The sequence below is a fragment of the Taudactylus pleione genome, unplaced genomic scaffold (genome assembly GCF_031769625.1).
Source record: "Taudactylus pleione unplaced genomic scaffold, aTauple2 ptg001043l, whole genome shotgun sequence".
In the NCBI taxonomy this organism is placed as follows: Eukaryota; Metazoa; Chordata; class Amphibia; order Anura; family Myobatrachidae; genus Taudactylus; species Taudactylus pleione.
The window spans coordinates 346,432-368,355 of record NW_028285444.1 but is presented as its reverse complement, the minus strand read 5'-3'; the positions used below and the strand labels follow the sequence as shown (position 1 = coordinate 368,355).

The following is a 21,924-nucleotide window of genomic DNA, read 5'->3' as shown; positions in this document are numbered from 1 at the left end:
TTCGGAAATTGTGCGCTCGTAAAACAGCGAGGGGCTGCTAATTTGATTGACAGAATGTACCGTTTGTGGGTGGTAACAGGGGAAGGTGCTTGAAAACGGGGAGTGGAGATCCGAACGCAGGCGTGCCAAACGGTCAAAAGGGCGTTTAATGAGTGTGTATAATTAACAAAGCAGCGTCATCGACCACGTCACTTGGTTGTCTTTTAGCCTGAACTGCTCGCAGTGATTGTGGGAAGTAAAACCTACCACAAGCACTGCGAGCAGTTCAGACGCCTTTCGATGTACTCGATTAATCTAATAAATAGCGGAGATGATGTGTGATGTGAACGGCCAAGGGGCGTCTTTACAAAATAGCGAGCGCATGTTTCGGACGCTCACTCAGACATAGAGGCGTCCACAGACCGCAAAGAGCGAGCGCTCAATTTAAATATCCGGCCCCTTTTTCTAAACGAGTGAGCGCAAATAGCGTCCGGCTCTGAATGAGGTCCAGAGTGGGCAGCAAAAATGTTAGGGCTAAACCAAATGCAAAACTAATTTTTATTAGATGTTATAAAGTTGGCTCCTATTTACAGGTGGGTATAGAAAGACCCTCTCTGATCTTCCCAGACTATGGTGGAACCCAGGTATAAGGCAAATGGACCTACAGTATACACTTCAACCGAGACTTTAATCAGCAGATACCAACCATTTATCCTCTCAACAAAAAAAGGCAAAACATGATACGGATCTGGCAAAGATCATCCAAAACAGTAGATCAGCTCTGTGTGTAGCATCCTGAAGTCAGATTCAGCACCAGAAGTAGTCAGGCCAGGGGCTCACCATGGCGAGATGTGACATAGGTGTAAGCTCGCTAATTTGATACAAATGGATAAGGTTACGAGTGAAGTTAGTAACTAGCAGAGGAAAGGAACCAAACCTCGGCCACCTGGAGCAATAAGACGACACAGTACAGGTAGGAGCACAATAACCTGGCACACAGGATGGGGAGCTGCCTTACATAGGAAGCCCAGAGATGGTGCCAGGGGACCTGCAAGAGCGGAATATCAGCCACAATGAGCTGATCACACAATCAAGGATGGAGTTGTCCATCTCAGGGGGTGATTCAGCTTGGGACGGAATTGCAAAGCTGCACGCAATCAGCTTTGCAATTACAGGCGAGCATCTGTTGTTCAAAATTTGCTAAAGACTGCAAGAAGAGACAAAAACGCATCGCTAGCTAGTACACTGGCCACTGGGACTCACAGTACTTGTACATCTGTGTGCAACTAAGTCGCAAATCTGTGTCAAAATGGTTCCAATACAAGCGGCTGCTTCTATTCCTCCCACCTCGTTCTGTTATGCTTAATCTGCAAACGGCACTAATTTGGCACTCAAGTGCCCACTTACCCATGAGTTCATGCAAACGCCAACAATACTAACCACGCCTGCCAAACCTTCATCACGCAGGACACCCAGATCAAGCGCACAAGTCATCTAAGCCAGACTGAACATATAGACCACTAGATGATGATAAAACGTGGCGTCCGCTGTATATACTGGTACCACTAACACTTCTTACCCACTCCCAAAGGGGTCAGGGGGATCTCATTCCACAGTCAGGCCACTTGCAGGGTTCAGAGCTGCAGGATCACAATCAGAGTATAGATCTAGACCTATATAGCACCTAATAATCTTCCTCACCATCAGCATTTCTGTAACACGGGGGTGTAACAGTTTTACACACAATATGGGGGAGATGTGCCAAGCCTTGGAGAGTAATAATGTGGAGAGTGATAAAGTACCAACCAATCAGCTCCTGTCATTTTTCAAACACAGCCTGTAAAGTAACAGCTAGGAGCTGATTGGTTGCAACTTTCTCACTCTCTAAGACTTAGTGCATCTCCCCCTATATTTACCTTTATGTCATTTATTTGAAGTTGTCTATCATGTAATATTATTGCACAAACTGCTGAATGCTGGACTACAATGTTACATGGTGGAGTTTTCTAGCCTTGTATCTACCACCCACAACAGGACCCCCCACACTCCACGCAGCCGGCCTCAATCACTCCGCGCAGCCGGCCTCCATCACTCCGCGCAGCCGGCCTCCATCACTCCGTGTAGCCGGCCTCCATCATTCCCCGCAGCCGGCCTCCATCACGCCGCGCAGCCGACCTCCATCACGCCGCGCAGCATCCATCACTCCGCACAGCCATCCTCCATCACTCCGCGCTGCCGACCTCCATCACTCCGCGGAACCGGCCTCCATCACTCCGCGCAGCCGGCCTCCATCATTATTTCAAGTATTTAGACTTTATTTTGAACAACTTTTGCTGTGCTGGTTCCTTATTGTATTTTACTAGAGATCGTATATCTTTAATTGCTACAGTTATAGCAGAACTCGTGTAATGAGAAGTCATTTCTAGCATTAGCGATGATTTCCGGGCTGTGGCTGCCGGTGCTGCGTGTTGCGCTGCGGGTGAGGACCCCACGCAGATGGCTCATCAGATTAAGTTATTGCAATATCTCCATCTTATTTCACAACCTAGCTGGAGTTAAACGACGTTCCTTTAGTATATTCATTAGTTTTACTGTATGTCTGAGGCCAGAATTAATGTTTATATAATGTATTTTCCGGAATAAAGACCTATGGATAAGCATGTTTAGATAACAGGAATGTATAATGTTATTGCTCATTCTGTCAGGCTCCGGCAATGAGCATACGGTATCGCGCTCCAGCTCCAGGGGGGAGCATGTAACATACAGGCTTTATACAGAGACCCTACCAGCAAATATCTATTCAGTGTATTTCTTGGGTATACTGTAGTAATCAGCTTCTGTCATTTATCTCACACACACTCTGAAATGACAGACGTTGATTGGTTGCTATGGGCAACGTCTTCACTCAATGGGCACGATTCTATTCAACGAGAAGTGAATAGCGCCGGGAATCAGCTGCTGGAGCTATTCAATTCATTCGCGCTGCTAAGCCCGTCTAAGCGACTAAGGATTTCTTCTCGCATCCCTCCGGGGATGTGAGCAGAAATCCGACAAAAGTCCAGGCGCTGTTTTCTGCCCTTAGCGCCGGGTAAACAGCATTGTGCCGGGAGGTTTAGTCAGGGAATGCCCGTTCTCGCACATAAACACTCTGTTTAAGGCGTGAGAACGATCCTTCCCCGACCTAACTTTGCGCAGCATTGAATAGCTCCAGGAGCTCATTCCTGGCGCTATTCACTTTGCGTTTAATTGAATCGTGCCCTATCTCTCTCCACAGATTGATACATGATGTAGTTATAATCCCAACGTGCGGGATGCCAGCGTTTAGAATGTGCTATCCCGACGGTAAGTATTGGGGGTAGGGTTAGGCACTAAGGGGGGGTTACGTTAGGTTTAGGCACTGGGGGAGGGTTAGGCACTAAGGGGGGGTTAGGTTTAGGCACTGGGGGAGGGTTAGGCACTAAGGGGGGGTTAGATTTAGGCACTGGGGAGGGTTAGGCACTAGGGGTATGGTTAAGCACTAAGGGGGGTTAGGTTTTCGGTGCGGGTGGAGGTTAGGTTTAGGCACTATGGGTAGGGTTAGGCACTAAGGGGGGGTTAGGTTTAGGGTGCGGGGGGAGGTTAGGTTTAGGCACTAGGGGGAGGGTTAGGCACTAAGGGGAGGTTAGGTTTAGGCACTAGGGTTAGGCACTAAAGGGGGAGGGTTAGGCACTAAGGGGGGTTAGGTTTAGGGTGCAGTGGGGAGGTTAGGTTTAGGCACTAGGGGTAGGGTTAGGCACTAAGGGGGGGTTAGGTTTAGGCACTGGGGGAGGGTTAGGCACTAGGGGTATGGTTAAGCACTAGGGCTAGGGTTAGGCACTAAGGGAGGTTAGGTTTTCGGTGCGGGGGGATGTTAGGTTTAGGCACTAAGGGGGGTTAGGTTTAGGGTGCGGGGGGAGGTTAGGTTTAGGCACTAGGGGGAGGGTTAGGCACTAAGGGGGGTTAGGTTTAGGCACTAGGGTTAGGCACTAAGGGGGGAGGGTTAGGTTTAGTCACTAGGGGGAGGGTTAGGCACTAGGGGTAGGGTTAGGCACTAAGGGGGGTTAGGTTTAGTGTGCGGTGGGAAGGTTAGGTTTAGGCACTAGGGGTAGGGTTAGGCACTAGGGTTAGGTTTAGGGTGCAGGGGGAGGTTAGATTTAGGCACTAGGGGGAGGGTTAGGCACTAAGGGGGGGTTATGCATTAAGGGGGGTTAGGTTTAGGGTGCGGGGGGAGGTTAGATTTAGGCACTAGGGGGAGGGTTAGGCACTCATGGGAGGGTTAGGCATTAGGGGGGGTTAGGTTTAGGGTGCGGGGGGAGGTTAGGTTTAGTCACTAGGGGTAGAGTTAGGAACTAGGGGTAGGGTTAGTAGGGTTAGGTAGGGGTAGGGAGAGGAGTAGGATACTGACCGACACAATCCCAAGCACCGATATCCCATACCCAATCTGTTTGATACATCTCCCCCATGGTGATAAGTCAACGGCCAATATAAACATTGATGTGTGTGAAGTTAACTAAGGGCCACTTTTTATGCTAGTCAGGGGTTTGCTGGGATTTATAGTCCTTTTAGCAGTGATTTGTGGCTAATTCAGTTGGAACCACCTAATGTACTGTACATGGGGATTCATGTATGTCTGGCCCCCTCAGTAAGTGACACCTACAGTAGGAATATATTTTGGCAGGCCACCGCCGCCATCAGTCAGCCAGGACGGTAGAAGTCCATATCACCTCATGTAGATGGCGCTCTGCGCTGCTTCCTTGATAAATGACTTGATGAACGGATTATGGGGGTCATTCAGACCCGCTTTGAAGCGGGTCGATGTTGCCCCACTGCCCTAGTGATGTCAGTGGGAGTGCTTTTGGCTCTGATAGAGCCAAAATCACTCCAGGGCTTGCGGCAGCGAGACCCTACCGCAGGGTCTCCGTCGCAAGCCCGATGGTCGCGATGGTCTTGACCATCGCGACCATCATCATGGACGCTCGCATATGCTGTAGGTGGTCACCCACAGCTATGCGAGCGGCCAGGAAGCTGCTCCATGTTCATGGAGGAGGACACTGATTCAGAGCGAGCGCTCTGGTCAGAGCGTTCGGCTCTGAATCAGGCCCTATGATCCCCCGTCACTTTGAGCAAGTGCTGGTAATTGGGGAAGTTTGGACACCCTGTACCTGTAAGTAACAGGGGCTTCATTTAACATAATGAGTGATGGATCTGCAGGAGATAAGGCTTCTAATTAGACGCATCAGAAAGCTGAGACTCACGAGATATTCTAGATTTAGGGGTAACTTTACTAAGAATCGAGTCTGGGAGAGTTTGCTTTTTTAAACTCGATTAGCTTCACCGAAATTCGGGAGATTTGAGGCTCCTGAAACTCTCAAATTTACCAAGAAGTGAGTTTAGCTGAGAGTGAGATGTCCGATGGTGAAGCAGAACGAGATATCTCCCCCGAGTAGCAGGTTTAGTAGATCACTCACCCGAGATTGCAGTGTCTGCTCTTCGCACAACTCTCCCGAGCAAGCAGCCTGCACATATCAGTGAGATCTGTGTAAGCTGCCTGTGTTGTAGCTGTAAAAAAAAACTGGTTAAATGTTTGTAGAAAAAATTACATAGGGTCCCCCCCCCCCCCCAAAAGCTTAACCAGCCCCGGACTTGCCAGCCTATCCTGGTACCTGCAATTACGGGGAACAAAATGAGTAGGGTTCCAACGTATTTTAGGTACCAGCACCAGGCTGCAGAGCCAGTCCTGGTTTTAATTATAGGGGGAAAAAATTGCGTAGGGGTCCCCCTAAAATGAAAAACGGCCGGGCTATAATGCCACAGCCCGGTGACCCTATTACTGGGGCTCCGTGGCCTAAGCATTATCAGCCCAAGCCGCTCAGGCCAAGCTGGGGATCTCAGGGAAGTGGGATCCCCCCCCCCCCCCCGAAACCCCAGGCTTTGTCTGAAGCTCAGAGCTCTTCCCCGCACCCCTGGTCTGTGGGTACAGGGGTAATAAAGTGATAAATATAAGTAAACTATTGTATTTTGCAGTGGGACTACAGGTGCCAGCATGCCTTTCCTTTGGCACTTGTTCAAATACAAGTGCCAGCAGGTGGCTGGCACCCGTACCCCCACTGTAAAATAAATAGTTAAATAAAGACACCACACACACCTTGCCTAGTAAAACTTTATTCCATATATCTACTCACTCACACATACCTGCTTCCAGATGTTTCTGTCCTCTTCTCCAATGTAGATATCCGTGTGGAATGATCTGCAAAAAAGATTGTAGGGGTACGGGTGCCGGCCGCCTGCTGGCGCTTCTAGTTCCACAAGTGCCAAAGGGCAGGCATGCTTGCACCTGTAGTCCCACTGTAAAATACAACAGTTTACTTATATTTATCACTTTATTAACCCTGTACCCATAGCCCAGGGGTGCGGGGAAGAGCCCCGGGCTTCAGACCAAGCCTGGGGTTTCGGGGGGGGGGGGAGATCCATTCTTGGGAGGTCCCTACTTCCCCTGAGATCTCCGGTTTGGCCTGAGAGGCTTGGGCTGATACTGCTTTGGCCACGGAGCCCCAGTAATAGGGTCTCCGGGCTGTGGCATTACAGCCCGGCCGTTTTGAGTCCGGTGCTGGTTATAATTTTAGGGGGACCCCTACACAATTTTTTCCCCCTATAAGTAAAACCAAGACTGGCCCTGCAGCCTGGTGCTGGTACCTAAATTACGGTGGAACCCTACTCGTTTTGTTCCCCGTAACTTTAGGTATTAGGACAGACTGACAAGTCCGGGGCTGGTTAGACTTTTGGGGGGGATCTCACATAATTTTTTAAATAAAAATTAACCCTTTTTTTTCTATTGACAGGCAGAAACATACATGGATCACAGTGATCTGTGTGTGTTTCTGTCAAACTCGTAGATCACAGGCAGGTGAATTTTTTTTCACAAGTTTTTACAGGAGAGTTTTCCCATCTCATGAGAGTTTAGAAACTCTCTGCTTGGTATATTCCCGAATCCTATCTTCACTAGTGAAAAGGTTCTCGAGTTTTGCCGATGGTGAATTGAAGAGAGTTTGCTAACTCTCCAGCATTTTCCCGTAGCAAAGGAGATCTCTCTCCCGAGTTTAACATTAGTAAATTTGAGAGTGGAAAAAAATGCCCAAACTCTCCAGAGATAGCAAATTCTCCCAAACTCTCAGCTTAGTAAATTTACCCGTTAGTGCGAATTACAAAAGTCACCTCAGGATCTCATCTCCATCACCTTCATATAGACGAGCAGTCCTGTGATCCCAGTGTCATCACGTGGCCTGTGCTGGTAAGTCAGACCGCAATGCTGGGGTCCAACTGCAGACAATCTCTGGGGGATGTTGGAGCAGGGACATGAGAATTACCAGGACCCAGCTCTGCTATTACACTCCGTATAAGGGAGACCAGTTATATAAATCCACATTTAGGGACCTACAGTATATGGATATCCACAGTCCACCAGGCATGGATTATTTCTTGCTTATTGATAGCATGCAGTTAAAGGACCATGAACACATATGTACAATATCTCTTATGTGTTTAAATTCAGTCCATTATTTCTAACCTCACAAAAATACACTGAGAATTGTCTTCTTAATCCAAATTACACGTACATTACATAAGTATACAATACATAGAAGGTAAGGCGTCCATAACTTTATTGCAATTAAACACAATATATAACAGTTTACACTAACTTATACTAAAATAAAGACAGGACACAGACTGCTTTGGTTAAATGGTCATAACTTTCTTTATTAAAGGTATGACCCTGAATTATACTTAAATTATTGAATTTACTTTATTGGGAGGCAAAGAAGGATGCTACAACCAGCTCCAGCCATATGATCTTAGCCAATATTAGGGAACAACTGATACGCCCCCCCTGTGGCCATTGTGACCAATATTAGGGAGCGACTGAAACGCCCCCCTGTGGTCATTGTAAGCTAAGCTGCGAAGACTCACAACCCTTATGACATTGCATAGTACGAGCGTGTCCGCAGAGACTGACGCCCAAAGTCCTCCCGCAGTGGTAGGCCATACTACGACCATTTAAAGGATATGTGCTCCACAATGAATACTCTTACACTTTACGTGGCCGCTGGATTGTAGCACCTTCCCGCCACCGCCAGGTTCCAAAGAACCGCAGCCTGCCACCCAAACCAAAACACTAGACCGCATCCAAACAGGAAAAAACATCACCCAAAAACACACCTAACCCCAAATCTGATAAATGCACCCCATCAGGGCGAAAAAACGGAGCCTGTTCTAAACGTAAACTTGGGTGCCGAACCACCAAACCACCTGACCTAGAGACAAAACGAGAAACAGCCTTGTTAATCTTCCTGCGAGCCTTATCCAAAGCCAACAGGTCCCTCGAACCCCTCCATACATGGTGAGGGATAATTTCCGACCAGACCAAACACACTTCCGGCCACCGGGACCGAAGGGTGCACAAATCAGCCTGCATCCGCAAGATCAGATCTATACCCTTAGACTGCCCCACATCATTGCCTCCAAGGTGAATCACCAGCCATGCCGGGCGCCCACAGCGCATCTCCTGCTGAAACAAGAATTCTAAAAGAGCTGGCCACCGCATGCCCCTGACTCCAAGCCAACGAACCTGACGCCCCCCTAACAACAGGGATGCCCTTTTTGCCATCACATGCCTTTCAGCCCAATAAATAAACGAATGGCCCACAAGCCAGACTTGCTCAGAAGACACGGACATAGCTGTAAAAGAGCAAAAAGAACTAAAACGTCAGTAAAGAAACATTATATGAAGGGATAGAGGTAACTTAGGAGGAGAATGTTAGTAACAATGCCCAGGCGAAGGAGAAAATCCAAAAAACCTCCTTTTTGTTTTTGTGATCCATGAGCCGTGTATAATAAGCCAATTGAATTACGGCCCTTTTTTTTGGAGGAAAAATTAAAAAATCCCTTCACACCCTCAATTTTTGAATGCTAGTCATTCAAAAACTGGCGGGTAAACTACGTTTCTGGGTGAGAAAAACACAACTTAAAGCTTATCACATCTAACATATGATTTATAGGCGGATGACCTCCATCCCCCAATCGCTTGAATGGCAGATGGAGGCAACCCGCTAGCTGCTGCACAAGTAACCGCGCCAATACGGAAAGAATGCGTACCGTAATGCGCAACATCCAAACCCAGCTGCCCAAACAGCGCTTAAACACGGCAGCAAACTGAAACTTAGTCAAAGGGGAGGAGTCAGCATGTAATAACCATTGCGCGCCAACTGACGGGCGCAGACCCGCATATATCCCAGCCAAGCGCAAAGGGCAAATCTCAGAATTAGAATGAGGCTTGATGGTAACCCAACGCCCACGCCCTAACTGATCAGTTTTGGAACGTGGAAGTTTGCACAGGATAGCCCCCGCCTGGATTACCACATGCTTAAATAATAGCCCTGAATCAGCAGACCTCTTACTAGATGCCACAAGCTCACTAATCCGAAACGCGCCAAAAAAAGCAAGCGCAAACGCTAAACGGAACAAAAAAGACTCAAAATCGGAAGATGTAATCAACGAAACTACCCCTATCAACCGCTGCAGCAGTGCCAAGTCAATTGGTCGGCGAGAATCAGCCACCATGGGACTTTCCTTAGCCCAACCCTTAAGGGCCTTAGACAGCACAAAAGACTTTGTGGGATCATGACCGCCGTGAAGGCGAGAGAAAAAAGCAATACCTGCAAGGGCGGAAGCTATGGCCGCTTTAGATCGGCCCCTCTGATAATGGTCCCACACAAATTCAACTAAACGCTGATCTAAAGACTTACCCACCGCAGGATGACTAACCCGATAAGCCTCCCAGTCGCACCAAGCTGCCTCGTAAACTCGCAAAGTTGACGGAGCCAGGGACTTCCGGGCCAGACCAATTAGTCCGGCTCGACAATCTGCCAGACAGAAGACGGACACGTCATCCCAATCGGATTAGCCTCAGGGGCCAACACCCGAAACCTATCGAATTGAAAGCGGGATAATGAATCCGCTATCCCGTTTTCAATGCCCGGTACATGCCGCGCCCTAAAGACAATATTCGCCTTCAAACATCTCAAAACTAAAAACCTCAACAGACGCAGCGCCATAGGAGAGGAAGAACGCTGATTATTAATAGCGTGCACCACGCCCAGGTTGTCGCACCAAAAAATTATGTTCCGGTTAGACAAACTGTCAGCCCATAAATCCACAGCCACTATTATCGAAAAGAGTTCCAATAACAACAGGTTATACTGCAATCCGCGAGCTATCCATGATGCCGGCCATGGAGCATGGCACCATTCCCCTTGAAAATATGCCCCGAAGCCCGTTGACCCTGCAGCATCGGTGAACAACTGCAGTTCAGCATTGTCAACCGGCTGAAATGGCCAAATCAACTCCAGGTTGAAATCCAACAAAAATGAAGCCCACACCCGGAGGTCATCTAGGATTTCCCTGGAAAGGCGAACACTAAAATGCGGGTTGGAGACCCCCGCAATGGCCCTGTTCCAGTTTACGGCAAAACACCCTCCCCATCAGAATGATCCAGCACGCAAAGTGAAATGAACCGAGGACCGACAGCACCTGGCGCAACTTAACCCGCCGAGAATCTAAGCAACATTGAATCTGACCTAGCAATCGCTGCACCTTATCGTCCGGCAAACAGCAGAACCCAGCAACTGTGTCCACTTCGATACCTAGGTAAGACAAGCAAGAAGTCGGACCCTCTGTCTTGTCTGTGGCCACAGGAACGCCGAGCACCCGAAAAAGGGCCTGCGCAGAAAACAACACATCCCCACAAACTGTGCTATCATGCGGGCCGACGAACAAAAAGTCGTCCAAATAATGTGCAATACCAGCATGGCCAGTGCCAGCCTGGATACACCAATGCAAAAAGGTGCTGAACTTTTCAAAATAAGCACACGAGATAGCACAGCCCAAGGGGAGGCACCTGTCAACAAAAAATAGACCGTCTAACATAAAACCCATAAAACGTATGGACTCGGGGTGCAACGGAAGCAGGCGGAAAGCAGATTCCACATCCAATTTTGCCATCAACGCCCCAGGACCAAAACCCCTAATCATAGCGAGCGCCTCATCAAATAGTTGGTATTGCACTTGGCAAAGCGAGTGGGGGATTGCATCGTTCACAGAGCCCCCATGAGGGTACGACAAATGCTGTATCAAACGGAGTTTACCCTGGACCTTTTTGGGCACGACTCCAAGGGGAGAAATGCATAGGTCCTGCAAAAGAGGGGAGGGAAAGGGCCCGGACATACGGCCCAACGCCACTTCAGCAAAGACTTTCTGTCGTACCACATGGGGAAGCTCTCTGGCCGACCGCAAGTTCCGGGAGGAGACTACATGCAAAGCGCCAGCTACGGGTAATCGGAAACCCAAACGAAAACCATCCAGCAAAAATTGGGGCTCGTCCCGCAAAGGATACCAGCCCAACCATTTCGCTAACTCGTCTAGCACCACCGGAGAATAGGCCTTACTTGTCAACTCCGGTAGCGTCAGACCTGCCCCCTGAACCGCCCTTTGTTCCTGACTTACAGTCTTTAGCGGGGTGACTACCGTTACAGATGCGGCAGGAGTGACGAAAACGACACCCTGACCCCCGGGAACACCGAGAGTCATTATAGGCGAAACACTTCCCTTTACAGAGCATGTTCGCTCCAGCACGTGAAGGGAGAGAAGCCTTCCTACCCTGTGCCCCTTCCGCAGGCGCCCTAGTTTCCTGGGTAACAGCTAACCAGACCTCCACATCCTTACGGCCCAGAGGCATAACCAGCTGACCGTCCTGCTTCCTACGAAACTGTTTGTCGTAATCTCTCCAAACAAAGCCCTTGGATTTGATAAAAATATCATGCACCAAATGAATATACTTTATTACATTACGGTTCTCCGTTGGGCGCGTTTCAAGGTAGCAGGCCGAAAAAACCAGTATACCGCTAAGCCAATGATGAAAACCACGGCAAGAATCCTCCCCGCCACCCCCAGGTTTTTTGGCTTTATCTAAAGCTTTCTTCATGTCGTCGGTTAGAGAAAACACATCCACAAACTTACCCTTGCGAATCTTGTCCCTAACTCGCTTACGCAAACCCCTGTCTACTGCCGTATTGGCACAGTGAACCATACCCGCATCTTCAACAGGCGCTACACTAGCAGCTGGAGCTGACTGACGCTTAGCTGCTTTCCTAACCAAACGCTGCGCAACCAGTTTAGCTAATTTTTGCGGGCGCGGCGGAGAGCTAGACGAGGAGCTACTATCGCTAGACCCTGAAGATTCCGTATCGAACTGCAAAGGAGGGACAGCAGACTCACCACCAGCCAGACCCGACATCCCGTCACCGACAGCCTCCGGCACCGCAACATCAGGGGCAACGATCACGTCCCCTGTATCAGGACCGGCCACGGCGCTACCACTCGAGATCCTAGCACCACCAGAAGCCATCACTGGAGCACTAGGCAAAACACTGCGGTGAGACATAGAGGATGGTAAATCACTGGACACCACAGCGGGGGTACTCGGAACTGTCGCTGGGTGAAAAACCGGGACAGGAGGAGAAGGAGTTAAAGGGGGAGGGGCGGCGCAAACCAAGAGAAGGCGCTGGTGGGCATGGGGCAGGACCCTGTGGGGGAACAAACTGTTGCGGCCAAGATGGGGCGGAAGGAGAATTAACGGGAACAGGGTAATTTGGGAAAGGATAAGGCTGGGCAAAAGAGGGGTGCCAATAAGGAAAAGGGGCCCCCGCAGGAGGATAAAGAGGGTAATTGGAAAATTGGCCAGGAAAAGTAGGAAAAACCGAAAGGTTGGGAAACTGAAGGAAAAACTGGGGAGGACCATGAAGTGAGGGAAGGAACAGAGGAAAAAACAGGGAAAGGATGGGCTGCTGAAAGAGGAAAGGGGGGGAGGGAGGAAACAGGCTGGGAGAGGAGGCTGGGAGGAACGGGGTGGGTTATAGAGAGGGGGGGCAGCACCCACCCCGGCAGAAACTGTAGGGTGGTAAGGAACAGGACCCCCAGGGTAATTGGCCCCCATGTAAATAGGGGCTGAAGGCTGGTGATATGGGGCGGGGCCCGGAGGCAAAATGCGACCGCGGGGGGAAGGGGGAGGGTGGCGCTGGCCGCATGGAGGACTGGGCCCCCTGCAGCTTGAAGAAGCATCGCGGGGGTGAAGGGGTGTGCAGCGCTGGCCGCAAGGAGGACCGGGCTCCCCGCTGCTTTATACAGCGCCGCGGGGGGGCGCCCGGCAGCGGGGGACAATAGGACAGGAGCGGAGGGTGGAAGGGCCCGGCTGGAGCTGCACGCGGGCGCAATGAAGGCTGGGCCCCCCGCAGCTTTATACAGCGCCGTGGGGGGGGATCCAGCAGCGGGGGACAGAATGAGGCCAGGAGCGGAGGGAGGAAGGGCCTGGCTGGAGCTGCACGCGGGTGCCGGAAGTGGCCGCGCGCCCGCGAGGTGGTCGTGAGAGGCTGCCTGGGTGAGCGGTGACCCCGCAGGAGACGGGGACCGCTCGCCCGGGGAGGAAAAGGGCCCAGCAGGAGGGAGAACATAGTCGGCGGCGGGGGGCAAGGCCGGTCCCCATGAAGCATTGGAGACTTCGGCCGGGGACAAAATGGACGGCAAGCTAAGGCGCCGCCGTGCAGGAGGAGGTGGGGGGGGGGGGGAACAGGTAAATCCATGAATCGACGGGGGGGGGGTACTGATCATTTTGGGCGGGGCATGAAAAAGGGGGGGGGGGGAGAGGTGAAAGAGAAAGGGAAAGGGGTTGATGGAACAAGGGAGTGAAAATAAGAAAATGAAAAACCAGAGGGGAAGCAAACAGACAGGAGGGGCACAAAAAACAGGAGAATACAAGAGGCAGGGAGAAGAAAACAGACAGGGAGATACAAGATAAATGTCACCGGATACAGTTCCTGAGGATGGCACCCAGGACAAACACCGTCCAGAAAAGGAAGTTGCTGGGCATACACCAGTCCTATAAAGTCCACCAAGCCACTCCCACGAGCTCCCACATGGTCAGCGACCAAACCAACCATGATAACCCCCCCAAACTACTCTACCTAGCAACTACTGACAAATTCCAACCAATTACAAAAAACTAAGGACTCTTATATAGATTTAAACTTAATCAGTTCTCATCTCTTCGTAAACGTGTCATAATCCTATTGTCCAGGGCTTGACAAATTTTTCTAAAACCTAGGAGCCAGGATGAAAGTGTAGGAGCCAGATCACCGTCCCCCCAAAAAAATGACAGGAGTGAGTAAGCAGCACAGCTCTGTGTGTTATACACTATACTAGTCCACAAAATGGTCACAGATGAATGGATACAGTAACATGGAGGCCCCCTCACTGCTCTGCACAGCTCCCCTGCTCCATCCTCTAGTAATAACGGACCACATATCACATAAAATAATGGTGCCAGAAAGTACAACAGAACCCCCCTCCCCTCGTGGTCACACCACTATCCCTCTGAAGCCGCTCCGCAATCCCTGGCCACGCACAGACCCTACTACCAGAGAGCTTTATGCAGCCGGAGATAGGAGACAGTAGACAGCCGGGACGTACAGGAGGATCAGCGTAGACTGGGACAGACAGCAGGGATCAGAGCAGGCCAGGATGTAAGGAGTCATCAGCGCAGGCCGGGACGGACAAAGGCACAGCAGTCACCGCAGGTGACACTCAGCACATGCAGTCCTGTGCAGGATATGACCACCGCAATACTATAGGCACGAATCTCTGCCAGAGCTGATGAGGATCTGCTTCCTCCCTCACTGCAAAATCTGGTAGCCATGGCGACCTGGCCCCCGGGATTTGTTGAGCCCTGCTATAGTCAGTGTCAGGGCCGTATACAGGGGACCAGGCGCACCAGGAAAATCATTGCTTGGACTAACTAAAACTTCTACTCAGTTATGTGGTGATGTCATGTCGTCAGGCGCGCTGCAAATCTGGGCACAAAATCATGGAGGCTCACGTGGCACAGCTGTGGAGCATCGGGCTGCTAGGGACCCCACAAGGGTTATAATTTGTGGGTGGCTAAGCTGAGCTGCCGCCCCCTCCCTTGACTGGTGACCAGGACGAGTGACATCCTCGTAGTTACAGCGCTGGTCAGCGGTGACCTCTGACCTCTGGGTGGTGTCCATCTCTCGTCACCTTTAATTAATGCATCATACAGAGGGAGATTCAGGTGTCTCCGTATTCCAGAGCGATGGATAACTGGGAGCTGAAATAAGGAGAAGAGGAGATGGATGAAAACCTCTAAATCACAGACCTGTAATATAATGAAGAGGGGGGACTCAATACCAGATTCATGAACGCTTGTCATGTTTTGTGACTATAAATGGCAGCTCTTGAGACGCTCTCTACGGTCTATGAAAAGCCCTCACGTTCCCCTGGGCCTGTACTGCCAGGAACCAGTCCGGATAGTAGTGAGGAGTCAGATGGAACACGTACATTATACAGAGGGTGAATGTGCTTACAATCATCTATGCTATATAATAATTACATTTTGTGTATGGTCTTGTTTTCAAGGCTTGGGAACCATGACAACATTAGTTTGCAGCATTTACAGCGATTTAATTTTGCCTTGAAAAATGTCACTCGCAGCCTCTCCAATCACAAAACACTATGGACCTCATTCAAAGCCGCTCGCAAAAAGTGAGCGCTCGCTCTGAATGAGGGCGGCCGCATTTTTATTTTTAACCGGCCTCTTGGCCGCTCGCTAAGCTGTGGGTGACCACCCACAGCTTTTGCGAGTGGCCAGGTGATGATCGCGACCATCGGGCTTGCGACGAGACCCTTGTGGTATGGTCTCGTCTGCCGCAAGCCCCAGTGAGCTTCCTGCTCAAATGTCAGTAGGGCCGCCCAAAAATGGCAAGCGTTCCTTCAGGAATGCCTCCGTTTGTCCAGCCACCCCCCCTCCCCGCCTACAAAACGGGGCGAGCTGTCGATCAACATCAACAGCCGCCCCGTTTGTAGCAAGCCTCGGACTGAGTGAATTTCTCAATCGCTCCAGGGCTTGCGCACGCGCGCAGTGCCCGACCATCGAACCGCTTGCGAGCCGGTCTGAATGAGGGCCTATGTACCAGCCAGGAGTTAGTCTGGTCCTCTGCCTTTTATTCATTCAGCCCCACTGAGTTTATAGCGTAATGTGTGTCTGCCATACATGCCGTTATTATCATTGGTTAGGTAAATGTTTACACAGCTATTTAAGGGTCTACAAGATCCCCCATGTCCGGCCAGCTTGTCCTGTACAGCTACTATAGCTGCCTTTTATCACATTATACTGCTAAAGATCAAAACCCAGATTCAGTCAATCATTTTCTACATGATAGCTACAATCTGATTGGTTACTATGGGCAACAACACTACTTTTTGTTTTTAGAAGCTTTAGTAACTTTCTCCCTCTAGGGAGAGAGGAAGGAATCACTACCAGTGACACAATTGATGATTGGAGTCATTACACTCACCCCAGTCATGGCCGTCGTTAATTATCACCCCTGTATTATGGTGGTTGATTATTAGGGGTAAATTTACTAAGATTTGAGATTTGTCGAGATGCCAATCTCGGGTGAGTTTAGGCATGATTTTCATCTCACAAATATACTAAAGGCAAAGTCAGGTGAGTTAGAGAGAGATTTCTCTCTTCTCACTCGTAAAACTCGGGTGAGGTAGAAAACTCGAATCAACTCACCATCAGGCCAACTCGTAAGTACTTTTCACCTAAAAGATACATCTCTCAAATTTACCAAGAATTGGGATGACAAGCTCGGGTGAGATGACAGCAAACTCTCTGCCAAACTCTCAACCTCCTGAGCTGCGAGTTTAGCAGAAACATACACAAATTATTGTGATTTGTGTATGTTTCTGCCTGTATATAGTTTAATTAGGGTTAATTCTTTTTTAAAAAAAATGACGTAGGGCCCCACCCAAAAGCCTAACCAGCCTCAGACTTGCCAGCCAGTCCTGGTTCCGAAAATTACGGGGAACAAAACGAATATGGTTCCACCGTAATTTAGGAACCAGCACCAGGCTGCAGGGCCAGTCCTGGTTTTAAATATAGGGGGAAAAATTGCGTAGAGGTCCCCCTATATTTAAAACCAGCACAGGACCCAAACCGACCGGGACATAATGCCACAGCCAGGAGACCCTATTACCGGGTCTCCTGGGCCAAAGCATTCTCACCCCAAGCCGGTCAGGCCAAGCCAGGGATCTCAGGGGAGGTGGGGACCCACCAAAAAAGGGGTCCCCCCTCTCCTGAAACCCCAGGCTTGGTCTGAAGCCAGGGGCTCTCCCTCGCACCCCTGGGTTGTGGGTACGGGGGTAATAAAGTGTAAAATCAAAGTAAACTATTGTATTTTACAGTGGAACTACAGGTGCCAGCATGTATGCCCTTTGGCACTTGTGGAACTGCAAGTACCAGCAAGCGGCCGGCACCTGTACCTCCACTGTAAAATAAATAGTTGAATAAAGGCACAACACACATACTTACCTGTAAAGTCATACCGTATATAGTATGACTTTATTACACACTTAACCCACTCACACATACTTACCTGTACCAGCCGGTCGGTCCACTTGTCCCAAGCAGTAATACATTTGGATTTACCTACAAAAAAGATTGTATACTCTCCTACATCCCGGCCCTGCTCTCCGTAGCATCCAGGGTCTTGTCAAAACAATAAAACGACTTACCCGAACCATGTCGAACATGTGTAAGTATATGCTGTTACATATACTTACACCTCGTGAAATGACAGATGAGCAAACTCATCTGTAATTTCTCACGGGCCGCTAGCCAATCAGTGGCCGCTTTACATGTAGTGGCCGCTCATTGGCTGGTTCCACATGGGTCCCAGCCAATGAGCTGTACTATATACGGTGTGTTGTGTCTTTATTTAACTATTTATTTTACAGTGACGGTACTGGTGCCGGCTGCCTGCTGGCACTTCTAGTTCCACGAGTGCCAAAGGGCAGGCATGCTGGCACCTGTAGTTCCACTGTAAAATACAATAGTTTACTTTGATTTTACACTTTATTACCCCTGTACCCACAGCCCAGGGGTGTGGGAAAGAGCCCCGGGCTTCAGACCAAGTCTGGGGTTTCTGGAGAGGGAGGACCCCTTTTTGAGGGGTCTCCACCTCCCCTGAGATCCCCGGCTTGGCCTGACTGGCTTGGGGTGAGAATGCTTTGGCCTTGGAGACCCGGTGATAGGGTCTCCTCGCTGTGGCATTACACACTGGTCGGTTTGGGTCAGGTGCTGGTTTTAAATATAGGGGGACCCCTACGCAATTTTTCCCCCCTATATTTAAAACCAGGACTGTCCCTACAGCCTGGTGCTGGTTCCTAAATCACGGTGGAACCCTACTCGTTTTGTTCCCTGTAATTTTTGGAACCAGGACTGGCTGACAAGTCCGGGGCTGGTTAGGCTTTTGGGTGGGAACCTACATCTTTTTTTAAATTAATTTAACCCGTTTTTTACAGGTACAAGACACAAGCAGCCAGCACATATCTCACTGATATGTGCAGGCTGCTTGCTCGGGAGAGTTAGGCAGAGAGAAAACTCTGAAATCTCGGGTGAGTAATCTCCTGCAAAACCTGCTACTCAGGGGAGATATCTCGTTCTGCTTCACCATCGGCCAACTCGATTAGGAACAAATCGCCTGTTGGTAAATTTCAGAGATCAAAAGTGAATAAATCACCCGAGTTCTGGTGAGGTACAGTGAGATTAATCTCTTTGTAAATCGGGACAATCTCGAATCTTAGTAAATTTACCCCATAGGCCGCTTTAATCCTAATTGGTTGAAAATCGCGTCATTTATGGGCCTAAAAAAAAGCTGCCAAAAATAAATGAACTTCTGATTGGATCTATCAGACATTGGTGGTGATTGGTAAATATGGTTAGACGGTGATCAGACACATTGGTTTCTGCCAGTAGAAGCAATATGTTTGTATATGATTATGTACATGTAATATGTATACGTCTGTATCTATACATTGCGGAGCTGCGCCTGTCTAATGCCTGTGTTTTCTCTCTTCCCTTTGCAGTCTTTCCATTACGCATCTCTGAGGGTTAAAACCAAAAAAAGATCAAAGGGTAAATTAATTCTGTGCAATTAAGTTTGTGTGTAATATTATGCAGATTCCTTATAAAGAGGATGAGACCAGATCAGCGGCATCCACAACGCTCCTGTAAGAAGGGCTTTAGCGGAAATTACATTTCCTTCCTAATGAATTAATGGCTCGGAATAATTCCAGTTTCGGGGCTGTTTCGGGCATCTGAGTTGGCGAGGATCTGACCCGTGTGTCCGTCAGTCATCCAGTGGCTGGGAAATGTGACTAAGGATATTTACGTGGGCCTAGAAATCGCAGTAATGATCTCCAAACTATGAGTCTATAAGTGATGGGGATGACTGTGATGCTGCATATTACAGGCTAATACTCTGCCAGGCATAGAAAGTTACTGACAATACTGTTTATAAATGAAATGTACTAAAGATGCCATGTAATAACAAGAGACGTGTGCCACCTGTGCTAGACATTCCTCAGCAAGCTTATATAATACATGAGAAAGTTATACACAGAGTTATCCCTTTGGTCCTAGGGAGCTCGCTCACCAGCGGCAGCAGACGGCGAATCTCCTGCAAGGATCTGGGACACGGTGACTGCGAAGGCTGGTTATGGAAAAAGAAGGACGCCAGAGGCTACTTCACTCAGAAGTGGAAAAAGTATTGGTTCATCCTGAAGGACTCTTCCCTCTACTGGTACACCAACCAAAACGTAAGTAAGACCGGCCTTGTGGCGCCGAGGTCGCCGTGAGCCTCACTGCTGTGACGTTATTATAAATAAACCCCTTAATGACTGAGCATACCATGAGCCCCAAGCATCAGACAATCCTGGGTCACAGAGCATAACAAATGTCCATTATAACAGAACCAAACTAAATGGGAGGGAAAGTCGGGAACAACGAGGGTGACTACGATGGAGCCGGGAGGTTCCCACCAGCAGAGGCAGGGACTCTGCACAGTTTAGCTACAATCAGGGCCGGTTCTAGACTTTTCGGAGCTCAGGGCGAAAGTTTCCTTTGGCGCCTTGAGCTCAGGGGGTGTGACCTGATAGGGTGTGTGACCTGATAGGGTGTGTGACCTGATAGGGGGCGTGACTGGTGAGTAATGTATGTCTATTATGGGACCACTGTACACAGTGATTATATAACTGAGGCCCCCACCACTGACACTAAGGGGTATATTTACTAAAGGTCGATTTTGAACGATACAAAATTAATTGACATCGATGTTGTTTTTCTGCGGCTAAATCACACATTTACTAACAGACAATTTTTTATTTGATTTTTTAAGTACTGTATTAGTAAATGTGTGATTTAGCCCCAGAAACACAACTTATGTCCATGTTAATCTAATTTTATCGATTTTACATCGATTAAAATCAACCTTTAGTAAATATTCCCCTAAGTATTAGCCACATACAGTGTGCAGGATAGGGATAGTGCTGCCCAGGGACATACAGTATGCATGGAGTTTGTATGTTATATCTGTTGTTTGACTTTGTGTGTCTGTTTCTGTGTGTGATTGTGTCAGTGTGTGCATATGTTACTGTGTGTGATTGTGTCAGTGTGTGCATATGTTACTGTGTGTGATTGTGTCAGTGTGTGCATATGTTACTGTGTGTGATTGTGTCAGTGTGTGCATATGTTACTGTGTGTGATTGTGTCAGTGTGTAAATATGTTACTGTGTGTCATTGTGTCAGTGTGTAAATATGTTACTGTGTGTCATTGTGTCAGTGTGTGCATATGTTACTGTGTGTGATTGTGTCAGTGTGTGCATATGTTACTGTGTGTGATTGTGTCAGTGTGCATATGTTACTGTGTGTGATTATGTCAGTGTGCATATGTTACTGTGTGTGATTGTGTCAGTGTATTCATGCTACTGTGTGTGATATTGTCAGTGTGCATATGTTACTGTGTGTGATTGTGTCAGTGTGTGTATATGTTACTGTGTGTGATTGTGTCAGTGTGTGTACATGTTACTGTGTGTGATTGTGTTAGTGTGTGTATATGTTACTGTGTGTGATTGTGTCAGTGTGTGTATATGTTACTGTGTGTGATTGTGTCAGTGTGTGTATATGTTACTGTGTGTGATTGTGTCAGTGTGTGCATATGTTACTGTGTGTGATTGTGTCAGTGTGTACATGTTACTGTGTGTGATTGTGTCAGTGTGTGCACATGTTACTGTGTGTGATTGTGTCAGTGTGTGCATATGTTACTGTGTTTGATTGTGTCAGTGTGTGCACATGTTACTGTGTGATTGTGTCAGTGTGTGCACGTTACTGTGTGTCATTGTGTAAATATGTTACTGTGTGTCATTGTGTGCACATGTTACTGTGTGTGATTGTGTCAGTGCGTACATATGTTACTGTGTGTGATTGTGTCAGTGTGTGCATATGTTGCTGTGTGCGATTGTGGCAGTGTGCATATGTTGCTGTGTGTGATTGTGTCAGTGTGTGCGTGTTACTGTGTGCGATTGTGTTAGTGTGCGCATATGTTACTTTGTATGATTGTGTCAGTGTGTACATGTTACTGTGTGTGATTATATCAGTGTGTACATGTTACTGTGTGTGATTATATCAGTGTGTACATGTTACTGTGTGTGATTTGTGTCTCTGTGTGTTAATATGTTATTGTGTGTGATTGTGTCAGTGTTAATATGTTATTGTGTGTGATTGTGTCAGTGTGTACATGTTACTGTGTGTGATTGTGTCAGTGTGTGCATATGTTACTGTGTGTGATTGTGTCAGTGTGTGCATATGTTACTGTGTGTGATTGTGCTAGTGTGTGCATGTTACTGTATGTGATTGTGTCAGTGTGCATATGTTACTGTGTGTGATTGTGTCAGTGTGCATAT

General features: G+C 48.6%; 1 protein-coding gene and 1 pseudogene across 1 annotated transcript in view; one reads left to right on the top strand and one right to left on the bottom strand.

Annotated features, from left to right (window-relative positions):
* Positions 1 to 21,924, top strand: part of LOC148453994 (connector enhancer of kinase suppressor of ras 2-like) — a 970,642-nt gene that overhangs the window by 766,169 nt on the left and 182,549 nt on the right. Inside the window, exons 16-17 of the mRNA XM_088461402.1 lie at positions 19,051 to 19,099; positions 19,607 to 19,782. Coding sequence (XP_088317528.1) covers positions 19,051 to 19,099; positions 19,607 to 19,782 — 225 coding nt within the window. The remainder of the gene's footprint in view (positions 1 to 19,050; positions 19,100 to 19,606; positions 19,783 to 21,924) is intronic.
* On the bottom strand, positions 9,017 to 12,454 carry LOC148453995 (uncharacterized; annotated as a pseudogene).